The sequence below is a fragment of the Cryptomeria japonica genome, unplaced genomic scaffold, assembly GCF_030272615.1.
Source record: "Cryptomeria japonica unplaced genomic scaffold, Sugi_1.0 HiC_scaffold_294, whole genome shotgun sequence".
Lineage (NCBI taxonomy): Eukaryota > Viridiplantae > Streptophyta > Pinopsida > Cupressales > Cupressaceae > Cryptomeria > Cryptomeria japonica.
In genome coordinates this window covers 10,736-28,276 of record NW_026729116.1, presented here as the reverse complement: position 1 = coordinate 28,276, position 17,541 = coordinate 10,736, and the positions used below count along the sequence as shown (strand labels likewise).

The following is a 17,541-nucleotide window of genomic DNA, read 5'->3' as shown; positions in this document are numbered from 1 at the left end:
ATTAACAGTTACGTATAGATGCAATGATTGTCTTACTGTTTCACATCATAATATACAAGAATGGGGCTGCGCACACTGTAATTGCCAAAGCTCCAAGTCAGTGCACCTGATAGTAAAGCGTAATTATCTGGTATGACTTGACTTTCAATTTTTACATTGTATGACATCTTCTGGTTGGAGGACGTGAAAGTGAGTGTATCTGGTTCCACTGTCACGTTCATTCCAAAGGGTGCATCTATTTTGACTTCATATGTAGATTTTGCAGGTCCCACATTTGTAACAGTTCTTGGAAATTGAGCCAAAAAGGGCTCGCTTGCATTGCTAATAACCATTATGGAAGGATAGTTAAGTTCCCATACTCCTTGTTTAGATAATTTTGAAGAACAGCTGATAAATTCTCCTGTCAGCAAACGTAAAGATGTTTCATTGTATCCTTGGCTACATAGCATGTTGATATAAGAATTTGCATCGGTGTCATAGACAAGCCCTGGATTGATGGCCTTCAGGGGATTAATCTGCCCTGCACCATATCCTAATTCTGCAGCTTCATTGCCGTCTAGTGTTGCATCTAATGCTGATGCTGCATGACAAATGAAATTGTGTCAAGAGTTAAGTAAAGATAAATGAATTTAATACAATTTTTGGGTATTTGAATCGATATCCACCTGTGGTCATGAGAGCGGATTTAATAGCAGCAGGAGACCAGTCAGGATGAAATGACTTGACATAGGCAGCTGCTCCTGTGGCATGAGGACATGACATGGATGTTCCGGAGATGATATTGAAATCCACTACTCTTTTGTCCAAAGGATCTATGCTCATTGGTGCAACTTTTGACCAAGCCGCTAGAATATCTACACCAGGTGCGGTGATATCAGGCTGTCAAGGAATTATAATATGAATGGATTTGTTTAATAGTTAACTATGAGCAATTCAAGTCCCTTGTAAACGAATTTTCAAATTCCAATCAGATATTTGAGTTTTCATACCTTTAGAAGATCTGGCGTGATTTTGCTAGGACCTTTAGATGAGAATGAAGCTGTTATAGGTGCAGGTGAATCATTCCCAGCCACACTTTTTGCTATACTTGCAATAGGAGACCTATTAAAATGTACAAGAGTTAAAGCATAAAACGTTTCTTAAAGCATGGTTTTATTCAGAGTTTTCATTTTTTATTCAACTACCCATGTTAGAGGTTTTGATTTCAGTTTTGATTTTTATTTGTACCATAGATATAATCATTCTAAATGTCAGTACTTGTACAATTTTTCAGTAATCTTGAATAGGGGCTCTAATATTTTAACCAAATTTGGATGTAATTCTTAATAACTGGGATGACCATACGGCTGAGTACTCCCATACACTAGAACAACAACTCTAATCTTAAAGGGCCCATCTGCAACCATCATCATCCTAAACTGCAAGTAATGTTAGTAGTGAGATGTAGAGTTATAAAACATATAATCAATATTACACTTATATTTTAAAGGCAGCTTACTAATTCATACTAAAATAATTGTAAAAAAATAATTATATTTAGATGATCATTTACCACCCTATCCAATCCTGAAAAATCTTTCTAAACTTAGTTTAATATAGCAATCCCCATTTCACAATATAAAAATTCTAAAATTTTGAAACTTTCCTAGATATCCTAGGCGACTTTCTACTCAATCAAATACATCTTTAATGGAGAGAAAAGTAATTCATTTCATTGGTCAACCCATTTACCTTGTAGAATTGATGTAAGATCTGACAACCTCTCCCTGCTTGCGTGAAATAACTGTGGCAGGGACCATGAACGAGAAAGCAGTATCATTCATTGGATCGTACATTATTATGGCACCTGCCCCTCCAGAGACATACACTCCACCATCTGGCAGATCACCGGGGCTTGATAAGTAGCAAACGACTATTTTTCCTTCGACTATACTGGGGTCCAGAGAATATAACCCGCAACCACTGATCAAATTCACAATTAACAAATGGAGAGCTTTGAGTTCAACAAAATGAACAAATATAATTGAAGTAATTCTTAATCAATATCATGTGATTTTGTTACGCATTTCACCTGGAGTCCTCTGAAGAAAAACCACCAGAAACATTAGCAGCATCTCCTCCATATACTAAAGGATACCAAGGCTGCTCCATTATGAATGTGTTTATAGCATGCCCCTACGTCACCATAAACTCAACACATTAGAACTTTGACCACTTAATATCAGTGGAAACAATGATATGTTCAATTTACCTCGAAAGACATCTGATTTCCCAAAGTAAGTTCTGATTTGAACTGGCGATCAATGGTGCTTGCAGCCACTGTCAGAGACCAGGGGGAAAAGTTGCAAACAGATCCCTCAAGGGCATCGTTACAAGCAGAATTTGATGTTAAGATTCCTCTCTTCATAGCATGGAATGCTCCTATTGCAATGCTATCTTCGAAGTAGTCAGGTGGGGGAAGGAAGCCTCCAGTTGAATAACCAATTGAAACAGAAATGACATCCACACCATCATAGATTGCATCATCAAACGCTGCAAGGAGATCTACATCGCTGCAAGAAAGTGACCAACAAGCCTTGTACATAGCAATCCTTGCACCTGGTACTCCTCCACGTACATTTCCTTGGGCTAGTCCAAAGAGGCTGGCATTTCTGACAATGCTTCCAGCAACTGTGGAGGCGGTGTGTGTTCCATGGCCATCTGAATCTCTTGGAGAGAGGAACTCGCCGGCAGGTAGTGGAGATGTAAAGCCTTTAGAATAAAAGCGTGCACCTATTAGTTTCCTGGGAAACAGTTAAAACTCAATTGTCAGCATGGCAAAAAATTAAAAAAAAAAAATTTCTGCACTAGTGTTTCTGAATGGGAAATGGATTTAGTTCTAAAAGTAGAACGAATGAGTGTTTACTTATTGCAGGCTTTAAAGTCGGGTGTTGTCTCGCACAGTCCCCTCCATTTTGAGGGAATGGGACCCAATCCCGCGTCATCGAAACTTTCTGATTCCGGCCATACCCCTACACGCAAATTGGGTCAGAAATTTTTTCAGAATTAATATGGGAAATATGCAAAACCATTATACTGTCTCTTCTGTGGTACCAATGAGGCTTCTATTGTTTTACTTTTACCTGAATCTAGAACGCCAACAATTACGTCACTTTGATATTCCAAATAATTGGTTTGCTGAGACAGAGGAAGTCCCACAAAATCCCATGATCTACTTGTCAAGAGTTGAGCCTTTTTGCTTTTAAACACCGAAACTACACCCTCTGTGCCTATAATTCTTAAACAAGCACGACATTGGTCAATATTGAAACATGTCTCCTACATAGAGCAAGGAGTGCAAATATACAGCTTGCATAAAGGAATTTATCAATTCAAAAAATTTGTTGTCCACCATTATGGTATGTCGACAGCATTCTAATAATTCCTACAATTAGTTTGGGTAAATACGGCGCAATCTTACTTGAGAGATGTTGGACATGAGATGAAGAAAGCCAAGCCGCGAATCCATTAAAGCTCTTCCAATAACTATGAACCAAAGATTCATGTGCTGCCTCATGGCTTAACAAGCATATTGAAAATATTTAAATTAGAAAAATAGCTCTTCTTTAGAAGGACAGAGTGGACATACAGAAGGAGGAATTATATAAAAACCTTCCAAGTACAGGATGAAGCAATAAAACGTGGGATGCAGTCGCCGCTGTTTGGGAATAATCTGGGGATGGAACATCACCCATGTACACAATGTAAAGCTGATTTGGCAGAGAATAAAATGTTAGTCATTAATAATTCAAACAGAGGGAGATGAAGTTATTTACTATATAACATAGAGTTGGTAGAAGGAGAAGGGTAAAGATATTGCCTTTACATTCAAGTGTTGAGAAGCAGAGGTGCAGAGGCTGAGGAGAAAAATGAAGGGAAACACAAGATGAGAGATGCCTGTGGCTGCCATTAAGAGGTTAGTAATATTTTGACTCTATCAAAATGCAATGGAACAACCTATGTATTTATTAAATTCTGGTGTTTAATAAATAAATATAACATTGGCGTTTCACAGATATTAATGAAAAACAACAATAACAGATGCAGCATTTGCCGTTTTCTTCTTAGTACAAGTTTTGAGAAGGCGTCAAGGCTAAAACCATCGATTGAATCGGAAGTCGGATGTATTTATACCCGCCTTTAGCGCATTCTTAAATACTATAAAATCCACACAAATTGTTCGAATTTGAACTAAAATTTAATATAAAGGTAACTATATATTTTTAACAAAGGATGACCACTACGGACTAATCTCTTTGCGAATTCGATGATCCCCAAGGGATAAGGTGTTAAAAGAGTTTTTGGGAAGAATTAAGAGGATAATTAATACGTAAGTTTTTAAAGATATATGAGAATTAAAATTTTTATATGTAAAGAATAAGTATACAAATTTTTAAAAAAGGCTAGTTTTAAAAAGTTTTGAATTTTTAATATTGATGAGAATATATTTAGTATTAAGATTGAACAAATAATCAAATAGTTATTATATGAAATACTAGTGTAAAGATTAAAAATAACTATATATTTAAAATTAGTAGCACAAAGACAATCATATTACAGGAATTGAATGAATTGTGGCAAAAAAAAATGAGATAAGCAAGTGGCATAAAAATTGAAGCGCTTCAAAGAGTTCTAAACTCTAAAAACATCATTGCCCTTTAAATCATCGATGTAAATTTCTTTCCTAACTACTCTCCCTTCTTTAACTATTGAATCTAAACCAAAAGATACAGGACCACCTTGTGGGCTCAACTCAATTTTTATTTTCATTGCTTGGCAATGGTAAGATGAAAGGAGGATGAATTGTCCACATAGATGTGATCTCATTTACCTTCTAGCAAGGACCCTATGACCCACCTCTAATACCTTCCCCCTTTCTACAAACCTCCACATAATCCCTCAACTTTGAGGAAGCCTATTAACAAAAAATATAGGGATAAATACTTGAGTTTTGAACGTCAAAGAGCTTTTGATGTTGTAGTCTTTATCCCAAATTTGGTCCATTTAAGGTGAACATAGAACTAATTCCAGACAGAAGATATCTTAACTTAAATAGAAGAGTAAGAACACATACAACACCTTATGCTCTATGGCTTTGATTCAACAAGATGCAGTGTTAATCTCTAGATGTCTATCTATGGTACCTTCTTTGCCAATATCATCTCCCCTTTAAAACATTGACTTGTCCTCAAGTCAATTTTTTCATGTTATAAGTATGTCCTTGTATATGTCTTGGAGGCTATCAAAATTATTTTCACACTAATTTATGGCCAACTGTAGCTAGTAGATGTGGATGTGGGGCTACAACAATTGTTACTCTAATTATAGAACTGTGGTGGGTATTTAAGGAGTTTGGAAGAATTGTTGTGTATCTAAGTACATTGAAGATATGAGCCAACCATAAATTAACAACCTCCCATAGCCAATGAAACTGGTGCCAAGTCTTATCCTTCTACTCTTCTAATTGTTGGTATTGGCCATGTAGGGTATTTATGTCTACCCAATCCTTCTCATCTAGATCTTCTAATGCATCATAGCTACTTGATTTTTGGATGATCTATAGCTCTAGATTATCCACCTACGCCTTGAGTAGAGCTACTATCAATGACCATTATAAAAATAACTAATATAACCTACTCACATCTCTTTCAATATCCTCCATTGTATTGATTTGGTTTTCCAATGACAAGAAAGTAGTTGTACACTTTTTCCTTTCATCATCTATTATAGCCTTGGTAAGCTTGATAGTTACATTATTTCTTAGAGTATCCTTCTATAGTGTGGTATCCTTGAGGAAGTTTCCTCTATTAGGATTCTTAACCTCACTAGTAGTGGCTATGATATGTCCCCTTGAATTAAATTCTAAAGTTGTTGGATTAAATTCACATTATTATTTTATCTTCCTTCATGATATATGGCTTTTTTATTTTGATGGGTTTTTAATAAGTTTTTGTAACGTTTGATAGTTAATATGTAACTTAAATAAATATTACAAATATAAAAGATATAATAGAGTAAATGATATGCATATAATAAAATATTTTTTAAATAAAAGTTAGAATTTGTGTTCATTTGTGTTATGAAAGAATACATGCAATGGAAATAGCACAAAGAAGAGGGATACATGTTAAGGATATCAAGGAAAATGGAGCAGAAATGGTAAGTTGGGTACATGAAGAATTTGAAGGTGAAGTGGACCAAGGAGGATAGATTTTTTAAAGAAGTACACACGATAAACAATACACCAAGATTGGACTCCCAAATATAATGAAAGTCTAAATATATAATGTATATAGATAGATAAATGACATTATTGTTATATATGAGAGTAACATTATTTATAAATAATGTATACATTGTTTCCATTCTTAACCAGCTTTGAATCTTTCTTCTATGCTTTTACACCTCATCCTATTTCTTTAAACAAAGAATTTTAGTAAACAAAATCAAAGATAGTTGATTGTGTGGCTACTGCAAGTATAATTGGATCTTGCAAGGCTATTCTTGGTCTTTGAATATCAACCACATTATGTTGCATGTTAAGATAACCGGTGAAAAACTAAGAGGGCGAGCGAGGGGGGGGGGGGTGGTGAATCAGTTGTTAACAGATTATGAAAATTTAAGCACACAAACCTTTTACCAGAATGCATAAATCAAATATCAGAATAATAGATATATCAATTAAGCACAGACATAAACCATAAAAAAAATACCATGCATCCACAAAACATAACACCAAGATTTGTACGTGGAAAACCTGATAAAGAGAAAAACCACGGTAGGAAGCCTACCCACAGTCAAATAATACTTCTGCAGTAAGTATGTGATTACAATAAGGGGCCTGCACATGCAAGAAGGTCAATAGCCTAGAGTGCACTGCTCATCACAAAGGACTCTCACTGATTACAAAAGAAACCTAGACTACAATCTAGAAATAAGAATGAACTGCAAGAATAGCATCTCCTATGCCTGACTACAATTTTAGTTAAGCTCAATGTCAGAGGTCTAAAACCTCTTACACAAACTCAATTCGATCACCTATGATTGACCAAATCCTCTCCATATGATTACCAACCCAGTACCTAAACAATTAGGTCGGCCACCTAAAAGATGATACAATAAATCCATTACATAAACCTGCAAACCAAAGATAATCCAAGTCGACCTAAGAATAAAACAACATTAACCAAACAATAAATCCAACCAGTAACGCATTAGGAGAATCCACCAAAACGTTACATAAACCGGTCCATAACCTAGCAGAATAAAGCTGGACCTAAAATAGGTCGCCATTAACCAAATCAAATAACACCATCACACATGTTAACCATCAGCATCCTGAAAACCTTCTAGAAGCTGCACCACCACCACTTATCAAATTCATCAAAAGATCTTCAATAAAGCTCTGCCGGTAGAACCCTTACTGGTAACCAAAAGTCTTAGTAGAACATATGATAGCTTTCGGATCACCATATCCCAAACCAACTGAATGTGACAAGCATCTGAACCACATGAATGACCAAACCAAACCAATTCCACCAATCGAAATATACCAGAGACAAATCTCTTGATCATCATGAAAGTCAAACCACTCTACCGGAATCCAGTAGACAACCAAATAAGCTAGTGTTGACATCAATGACAAACATCAATGCAACACATAATCAATTCCTCCAAATTGCCAACATTGCCTACTATGCAAGAAATTGAATCTTTTTGGATAGATAAATTGGGATTGATAAAAAAGTCAATAGAAGATGTTTGTGAAAATTTTGAGCTTGCTTGAAAATCTATAATTCTATACTCAAATTCCTCTTTCCATAGCTCCAAGTTAATGCACCTATAGCAAAAACAATTCGTATGTCAAATGCTTGGAAATTGTCTACTTTGTTTTTTTCATTGAAATTTTAATTCTAAATAAAATTCTATACCTTTGAAGGGCAAAAGAATAGAATAGTTTGTAGCCTTAATCCAACCATTTTGGGTACAACCTAATGAAAGTAGTTAAGATCTGTAACTCTTGGCCTTGAAAGGCACTTCAATGTTAGAAAAGTAAATTGGACCAATCTCCAAAAATAGAGCGAAAAAATAGAAGTCTTACACAATTGCACTTTACTTATAAGGTTTGAGATGTATATGACCTTTCTTGCTAGACAATTTATAAAGTCGAATATTTTTAATAATCTTATTTTCTCTTTATTTATATTCTCCTAAGTTGTTATAAATAGCAAGTCTTGTGATTTGTTCATATTTATGAATGTTAAATATTTTGAAATTTGATGTCTTAGCATCTTTCATTTATTTCTTATGATCACCCTCAACATAAACACCATTCATTAGAGGTGTTCAACATTTTAGATGTGTAAAGTAGAGATATATTCTAAAGATTTTCGAGCCCATCAAGTGTACATGCACTCCTTTACATATTATTAACAAGAAATTTGAATATCTATAAACAATTCTAAAGAAAAAAAAAAATTAAACCATCTAATAATCAAGAATATGAAAAAAACAAAACTAATTACTACAAGTTTAAAAACAAATAAATCAGCATTTTTAATATAATATTCAAAAATTTGCAATCAATATTTATTTATAATAATCTTTTTAATTAACGATTAGTCTTTCAAAGATATTATGAATAGACACTAGTTTTATTAGACATTTTTCTGTTTACCAAGACTGTTAAATTATCTGAAGAACTCTATGATAATTCTGTTCAAACAGTTCGCGTTGATCATTTGAGACAAATTTCTAGCAAGTTTTTGTTTCTAAAAATCATTACAACAAAAGCAGAAGCAAATCGACAGCTATGAATAACGAGAAGGAAATTTAATTTGGGTTTAGTGGCACAATTTGGAAAGTAAATTTGCCCAATAAATAGTTACTCATAGATGCCATGATTATATTGGTGTTTCATATTATAATATACAACAATGGGGCTGCGCACACTGTAATTGCCATAGCTTCAAGTTAATGCACCTGTAGCAAATCGTAATCATTTGGTAAAACTTGACTTTCAATTTTTAGATTATATGACAACTTCTGTTTGGAGTAGGTGAAAGTGAGTGTATCTGGTTTTGTTGGGTATATGAAGTCCAACAGTCACATGGTTGTTTGTCTTTCTGAGAAGACTCTTCATTTCATATTTGATATGTTTATATAAATGGCTGTGTGTAGCCCATATATGATGTACTATGTAATTGGATATTGGTTAATAAGAATTCTCCCTGTATTTTTTGTGGACGTAGCCATTTAATGGTGAACCACGTTAATCTTGTGTCTTGAGTTCTTTGTTGTGTCTATTATTCTTTCTGTTGTTTTGTGTTCATTATTATGTGTTTTCTTTGCTCATTTTAAAACTAACAATTGGTATCAGAGTCACGGTTGGCTTGAGCAGAGATGGGATCCGATTGGATAGTTGATCCTGGAGTTGGGTGCTTTTATGTTATCAATAAACAAACTAGAGTTTCAGATGATGAGGCCGAATCAGTCATCAAAATTTTTTTTGGCAGTCTAGACTCGGTAGAGAGTGATGTCCAAGTGTAGGTTGAAACCAAATGTCATTGGTGGGATGGCTGGAAAAAGGAGGAGACTTTGGCTGAAGAAGAAGAGGGTGTGTTGTATTCATTGTTTGAAGAATAGACTAGTTTGTTTCCCTTCCAAGATGAGGAGGATGCCTCCCGGGGTGAGGAGGATGTAGTCTTGAATCTAGCGAATGAGGATGACCCTGAAGAAGAACAAGTAGATTGCAAAAGTGATGATTTAATGTTGCAGATTGTAGCAGTGGAGGCAGAGTGCAATGCATTGATTGTAGGTACTGCACAAGTTTTCCGCACAAAATACAACAAATTCATTCAGTGAGGCAATCATGAGAATTGGGAGTGACATTTGTAGGCTATTCACACCTATAGGAGAGTTTTATATTTGGGCATAAAAATCTGATAATGATGATCTAGATATTCTATTACGGGGGAGCACAAGAGCAAGAGACTTTGATGGAGGAGTGTATTATGCATCAAAAGATAGTAGTGTTCCTGATTATGGATTACCAGATGAAGTAGTTAGAGAATATGTTCTTAACTCCGATCTGACTTGGAGAAGATTAATTCACACTGTTCATGAACAGAGTTTGGCGATATTAAAATCTTCTCAAGAGCTGGTTGTAGTATGAGCCTTGGAATGGAGATGTAGGGAATGTTACAGGCTATGCTGGTTGGACTTCACGGGGGAGATTGTTGGGTATATGAAGCCCAATAGTCACATGGTTGTTTGTCTTCCCCAGAAGACTCTTCATTTCATATTTGATATGTTTATATAAATGGCTATGTGCAGCCCATACATGATGTACTGTGTAACTGGATATTGGTTAATAAGAATTCTCCCTATATTTTTGGTTGATGTAGCCATTTAGTGGTGAACCACGTTAATCTTGTGTCTTGAGTTCTTTGTTGTGTCTATTATTCTTTCTATTGTTTTGTGTTCATTATTATGTGTTTTCTTTGCTCGTTTTAAAACTAGCAGGTTTCACTATTATGTCCATTTCAAAGGGTGCGTCTATTTTGGCTTGGTAAGTAGAATTTGCGCATTTGTAACTATTTCTGGAAATTGAGCAAAAATGGGCTCACTTACATTGCCAATAGCCATTATAGAAAGATAGTTAAGCTCCCATACTCCATTTTTTTGATAAATTTGAAGAACAGATAATGAATTCTCATGTCAGCAAATGTAAAGGTGCTTTATTGTATCCTTGGGTACATAGCATATTCATCTAAGAATTTACGTCGGCATCATACACAAGCCTCAAATTATAAGATGTTTTCCTATTTACCAAAACTGTTAAATTATCTAAAGAGGACTATGATAATTCTGTTCAAAATAGTTCATGTTGAACATTTTAGGCAAATTTCTAGCAATTATTCGTTCCTAAAACTTATCACAACAGAACTAGAAGCAAAATGAACACTGATTAACGATAGGGAAATTTAGTTAGGGTTTTAGCACCGCAATTTTGAAGTGATCCCTAATGAATTGGTACTCATAGAAGCCATGATAAACTTAATGTTTCACATAATATTATACAACAATTGGGCTATGCACATTATAATTGTCATAGCTGTTGGAATGTGAAGTCAATTAGGACTTTACTTTCATATGTGTCATACAAGTTGTCTTCAATTAGGACTTTTCTCCTCTATGTGTCATACATGTAGTTATGTGAGTCGTACTTACTATATTTAGTAAGTTGTCTCAAACTAGGACTCTGTAGCTCAGTTATGTTGACTTAGTAAATTATTAAGTGAATCATAGGAGAATCAAGTTGGACTCTATATGTGTCAACCTTGTAGATGATTGAGAGCCACATATAGGCTTAGTCAATAATATGACTATAGTGGTGGCATTAGAAGGGTTAGAGGTGCAAATTTGAGAACTTAATTATAGCATCAAGTTTCTCAAATTTGTATATATATAGAGTAGATTTCCCTCTTTTGAAAACAAGGCGAGAATAGTTTTTTAGATTGTTGTAACTTGTAATTCTTGAGAATCAATATGAAAGACAAAATTTGCTCATGGTTTTTTACTGGTATGTTTTTACCAAGTTTTTCCACATAAATCTGTGTGTTATGTGCTATTGTTCTTCTATGTAAATTTTCTGCGCTTGTTATTTTTCTTACAATTGATATCAGAGCTTAGGTTATTTGTGTAGAAGTTGTTTGTTTCTAGAAGTGAGAAATGGCTGGAAATAGTGTTACCAGATTTGAGGTACATAAGTTTGATGGTTCGAATTTTCCTCTATGGAAGCTTAATATTCAAGCTTTGTTGGTGAAGGATGGATGTGACAGAGCTCTTAAAGGAGTATCATCAAAACCTGCAAATATCAGCATGGGAGATTAGAATACCATGCATAGTGTGGCTAGAGCAACAATCCAGTTATCTCTAGAAGATTCAGTTATGTTCAATGTTGCAGAGGAGAAATCTGCTCATGAATTGTGGAATAAGCTTGCAAATTTGTATGAGATGAAGTCATTAGCAAACAAAATTCTTCTAAGGAGATAGTTGTATAATTTGAGGATACATGACAACTCATCTGTCACAGATCATCTGAACAATTTCAACACACTAACAAGCAAATTGGCTTCAGTGGGTGTGAAAATCGATGAAGAAGATAAGGTAGAAATATTACTTTGCTCCTTGCCAGATAGTTGGGATCACTTGGTTATGGCTCTCAGTAATTCTGCACCAAGTGGGAATCTTGTCTTTGAGGATGTGGTGGCTTCTTTAATCTCTGAAGATTCAAGGTGGAAGAAATCTCAAGAATCTTCTTCTAATGAAACCCTTGTTGCAAGAGATAGAACTTGGGAAAGAGAAAATATTGAGTGTGAACAAACCAGGTCCAAATCAAAGGGGCAAAAAAAGGTGAAATGCTGGAACTGTGGCAAGAATGGACATGTCCATAAGGATTAAAGGCTGCCAAAAGCATCCAAGGAGAAACCTAGTACAACTGCATCTGAGGCAAACACTACTGAAGTTCAAACACCATTGGAAGATGGAGAGGTATTAACTGCTAATTTGAGAAGTTCTTTACTTCATGTTTGGATTATTGATTCTGGTGCATCCTTTCATATGACACCACATAGAGAGTGGTTTACTACTTATCAGTCTTGTGATCATGGTGATCGTGGTATGGTCTACATGGGAAATGACAACGCATGTGAAGTTGTTGGTGAAGGAGAGGTAAGAATCAAGATGTTTGATGGAGTAGTTAGAGCTATTCAGCATGTTAGGCATGTACCTGGTTTAAAGAAAAAATTACTTTCACTTGGAATGTTTGATGAAGAAGGTTATAGATTCAGTGGTAAAAATAGTTGTCTCAAGGTAATAAAGAGAGTTGTGGTTGTGCTAAAGGGAGAGAAGGTTGACAATCTCTATAGATTAGTTGGACAAACTAACATTGGAGAGGTTGTTGTGGTATCTGATGTAAAGATGGACTCATTATCAACCTGGCATCAAAGGCTAGGCCATATGAGTGAATGAGGTCTCAAGGTATTGCTAGATAGAAATCTTCTCCCAGGTGCAAAATCTAAAGATTTAAGTATTTGTGAACATTGCTTGTTTGGAAAATAGAATAGACTGAGTTTTTCTAGAAGTACTACCAGAAGCAAAGATGTTTTAAATCTAATTCATTCAGATACTTGGGAAGCTCCTGTAACATCTATTGGAGGTTCATCATATTTTGTTTCATTTATAGATGATCATTCCCATAAGGTGTGGATTTATCTTCTAAAGAATAAATCTGAAGTGTTTTCTTGTTTTAAGAGGTTTAGAGCTCTGGTAGAGAATCATAAATGTAAGACAATAAAATGTCTTAGAACTGATAACGGAGGTGAGTTTTGTTTAACAGAATTTAATCAATTTTACAGTGAGCATGGAATTGCAAGGCATTTGATGGTTGCTAGTACACCAAAAAAAAATGGTGTTGCTGAATGCATGAACCGTGCAATCATGGAGTGAGCCAGATGCATGCTAAGTAATGTTGGTTTGGAGCAGAAATTTTGGGGTGAGGTTGTAAATACAACTTGTTTCTTGATCAATAGATCTCCCACTACAAATCTTGATAATAGAGTTCTAGAAGAAATATGGAAAGATAAACCAGTTGATTACTCATTCCTCCATATATTTTGGTTGCAATGCTTATGTACATATTCCCAAAGAGAACAGAAATAAGCTGGACAAGAAGTCCCCAAAATGTATTTTTCTTGGCTATGTAGAAGGTACAAAGGGGTACAGATTGTGGGATACTGCTGCCCACAAGATTATTGTTAGTCGAGATGTGTATTTTAATAAAAATTCAATGCAAAGAGGTAAAGACCAACAAGTTATAGAAGTTATTCCAGTAGAGGTTGAAAAACCTGATGATCATCTAGATGTGCTTGATGAAGAACAACTAGATGCAGAGCAACTAGATGAAGATCAACATGAAGAACAACAACCAGTTGATCCACAAGGTGAATCATCACCTTTTTTAAGAAGATCTAGTAGAGTAATCAAACCGCCTACAAGGTATTCTCTTACTTGTAATTCTTCTTATGCATTATTTACTAATGTTGGTGAGCCTAGTTCATGTCAGGAGGCTTGTGAAGCTAAATGTGCAAGCAAATGGGTAGTTCCTATGGAAAAGGAGATGGAAGCTCTGCATAAGAACAAACTATGGCAGCTTATGCAATTGCCTAAGGGGAGAAAATCTATTGGGAACAAGTGGGTCTTCAAGTTGATCATAGATTTACATGATAATTTGGAGAGATATAAAGCTCGATTGGTGGCCAAGGGGTATGCACAGAAATATCATATTAATTTTGATGAATTTTTTTTACTTGTTGTATGGTTAAGTACTATTAGAGTTGTTTTAGCTCTTATTGCTAGTCTTGATTTGGAGTTAGAACAATTAGATGTAAAAACAACCTTCCTACATGGTGATCTCCTTGAGGAGATTTATATGCAGCAACCAAAAAGTTTTGAGGAAAGAGGCAATGACAATCTTGTTTGTAGGCTGAGAAAATCATTGTCTGGTTTGAAATAGGTGCCAAGGTATTGGTTCAAGTGGTTTGATTCCTTCATGTTGAATTTGGGTTTTAGTAGATGTGACGCTGATCATTGTGCCTATTTTCAAAGATATGATTATGGTAGTTTTATTATTCTACTACTGTATGTTGATGATATGTTGGTAGCAAGTCCCAACATGTATAAAATCATCCATTTGAAAACTCAGCATGCTAGGGAGTTTGAGGTGAAGGACTTAGGCAGTGCAAATCAGATTCCTAGAATGAGGATACATAGAGACAGAAACAACAAGAAATTATGGTTGTCACATAAAACTCATGTGGAGAAGGTTTTGCAGCTCTTCAATATGCAGAAAGTACAACTAGTTTGTACTCCATTTCCTATTCATATTAAATTGTCTTCTGAACAGTTCCCTAGCACAGAAGTAGAGAAGACACAGATGTCTCATGTACCATACTCATCAGCAGTAGTAAGTCTTATGTTCACCATGGTGTGGACCAGACGAGACATTACACAAGCAATGGGAGTTGTCAGTAGGTACATGGCGAATCCTGGAACTGATCATTGGGCAGCTGTGAAGTGGATTCTCAGATATTTGAGAGGCACTTTAGATGCTACTATCTATTACAATGGGAGTAGTCTTCAAGTTAATAGGTATGTGGATGCAGATTTTAGTGGAGACAGAGATAATAGAAACTCTACAACAGGTTATGTTTTCTCTTTATCTGGAGGTGTTGTTAGTTGGGTGTCGAAGTTGCAGGCAGTGGTGCCATTGTCTACTACTAAGGCTGAATATATGGCAGCAACACATGCTAGCAAGGAGATTATTTGGCTTCATAAAATTTTGGGTGAATTGCAAGTGAAGCAAGATAACATGGTACTGCACTGTGACAGTCAAAGTGCTTTACTCTTAGCACAAAACTCAACTTACCATTCCAGAACAAAGCATAGTGATATTCAATATCACTTTGTTCGTGAAGTGGTGGAAGGAGGACAGATCTCTTTAGCCAAGATTCACACTGATGTAAACCCTATAGATATTATGATGAAACCTGTTAGTATAGAGAAGCTTATTTGGTGTAGAACTTCTCTTGGTCTGCAGATTATGTGATGATAGGCAGCATTGGAAATGGTCTTTTAGTAGAGGAATTATTTAGAGTTTGAAACTTGACTTCAAGTGGGAGAATGTTGGAATGTGAAGTCAATTAGGACTTTGCTTCCATATGTGTCATACAAGTTGTCTTCTATTAGGACTTTGCTCCTGCATGTGTCATACATGTAGTTATGTGAGTTGTACTTACTATATTTAGTAAGTTGTCTTCAACTAGGACTCTGCAACTCGGTTGTGTTGACTAAGTAAAGTATTAAGTGATTCATAGGAGAATCAAGTTGGACTCTATATGTGTCAACCTTGTAGATGATTGATAGCCACATATAGGCTTAGTCAATAATATGACTATACTGGTGGCATTAGAAGGGTTAGAGGTGGCAAATTTGAGAACTTAATTATAGCATTAAGTTTCTCAAATTTGTTTATATATAGAGTAGATATCCCTCTTTTGAAAACAAGGCGAGAACAGTTTTTAAGATTGTTGTAATTCTGTAATTCTTGAGAATCAATATGAAAGACTAAATTTGCCTATGATTTTTTATTGGTATATTTTTACTAGGTTTTTCCACGTAAATCTGTGTGTTATGTGCTATTGTTCTTCTTTGCAAATTTTATGCACTTGTTATTTTTCTCATAATAGCTACATGTCAATGCACATTAATAGAAAATTGTAATCATCAGATACAACTTGACTTTTAATTTCCACATTGAATGATTTCTTCTGGTTGGAGGATGTGAAAGTGAGTGTATCTGGTTCCACTGTCATGTTCATTCCGAAAGGTGCCTCTATTTTGGCTTGCTAGGTAGATTTTGCAGGTCCTACATTTGTAACTGTTCTTGGAAATGGAGCCAAAAAGGGCTCACTTACTTTGCCAATAACCATTATAGAAGGATAGTTAAGCTCCCATACTCCGTTGTTAGATAAATTTGAAGAACACACGATAAATTCTCCTGTCAGTAAACGTAAAAATGTTTCATTGTATCCTTGGCTACATAGCATATTGATATAAGAATCTACGTTGGTGTCATACACAAGCCCCAGATTGATGGCCTTGAAAGGATTAATCTCCCCTGCACCATATCCTAATTCTGCAGCTTCATTGCCATCTAATGTTGCATCCAATGTTGATGCTGTAGCAACAAATTGAAATTGTGAAGATAAGAAAAATAAAATGAATGTATAAATTTTTTGGGTAGTGAAATGGATATGCATCTGTGGTCATGAGAGCGGATTTGATGGCAACAGGAGACTTGTCAGGATGAAATGACATAACATAGGCAGCTGCTCCTGTGGCATGATGGCATGTCATGGCTATTCCAGATATTATGTTAAAATCCACTACTCTTTTGTCCAAAAGATCCATGCTCACTGGTGCAGCATTTGACCAAGCTGCTAGAATATCTACACCTGGTGCAGTGATGTTAGGCTGTCAAGAAAATATGATGTGAATAGATTAGTGTGGTAGTTAGTAAGAGCCATATATCTCCCTTGGAAAGGAAATTTGAAATTCCAATCAGATATTTTAGTTTTCTTACCTTCAAAAGATCTTGTGTGATTGGGTTGGGTTCTTTAGATGAGAATGAAGCTACTATAGGTGCAGTAAATCATTCGTAGCTGCACTTTTTGCTATACTTGCAATAGGAGAACTAGTAAAATGTACAGGAATTTAAACATAAGACACCTCTTAAAGCATTATTTTATTTAAAATTTTCATACGAACATACTACTGTACAAATGGTTTTATTGAAGTAGCCATTTTAGAGCTCTTTGAAAATAGTAAAAAGATAGCTTTTTGTTTCAAATTCTTTTGTTGTATCATAGATATAATGTT

General features: G+C 35.3%; 2 protein-coding genes across 2 annotated transcripts; both read right to left on the bottom strand.

Annotated features, from left to right (window-relative positions):
• Positions 1-32: 32 nt before the first annotated feature.
• On the bottom strand, positions 33-3,734 carry LOC131870130 (cucumisin-like). The gene is made up of 10 exons (XM_059215812.1): positions 3,652-3,734; positions 3,461-3,558; positions 3,123-3,269; positions 2,906-3,011; positions 2,252-2,783; positions 2,072-2,175; positions 1,732-1,962; positions 990-1,101; positions 666-879; positions 33-580 (listed from the first exon to the last, which is right to left on the bottom strand). The coding sequence occupies exons 1-10, from the start codon at positions 3,732-3,734 to the stop codon at positions 33-35; spliced, it is 2,175 nt and encodes a 724-aa protein (XP_059071795.1).
• A 12,774-nt stretch (positions 3,735-16,508) lies between these two features.
• Positions 16,509-17,314, bottom strand: LOC131870129 (cucumisin-like; the record flags this gene model as incomplete). Its single annotated transcript, XM_059215811.1, has 3 exons — positions 16,509-16,833; positions 16,913-17,136; positions 17,246-17,314. Coding segments are annotated over 3 exons (618 nt in total), but the record flags the coding sequence as incomplete, so codon positions are not given.
• Between the last annotated feature and the right edge of the window lie 227 nt (positions 17,315-17,541).

Coding starts and splice junctions, on each gene's coding strand:
- LOC131870130 (XM_059215812.1), bottom strand. CDS start 3,734: ATGGGTGATGTTCCATCCCCAGATTATTCCCAAACAGCGGCGACTGCA. Junction 3,559..3,651: donor CTTCATCCTGTACTTGGAAG/GTTTTTATATAA, acceptor ATGCTTGTTAAG/CCATGAGGCAGCACATGAAT. Junction 2,784..2,905: donor GACTTTAAAGCCTGCAATAA/GTAAACACTCAT, acceptor ACTGTTTCCCAG/GAAACTAATAGGTGCACGCT.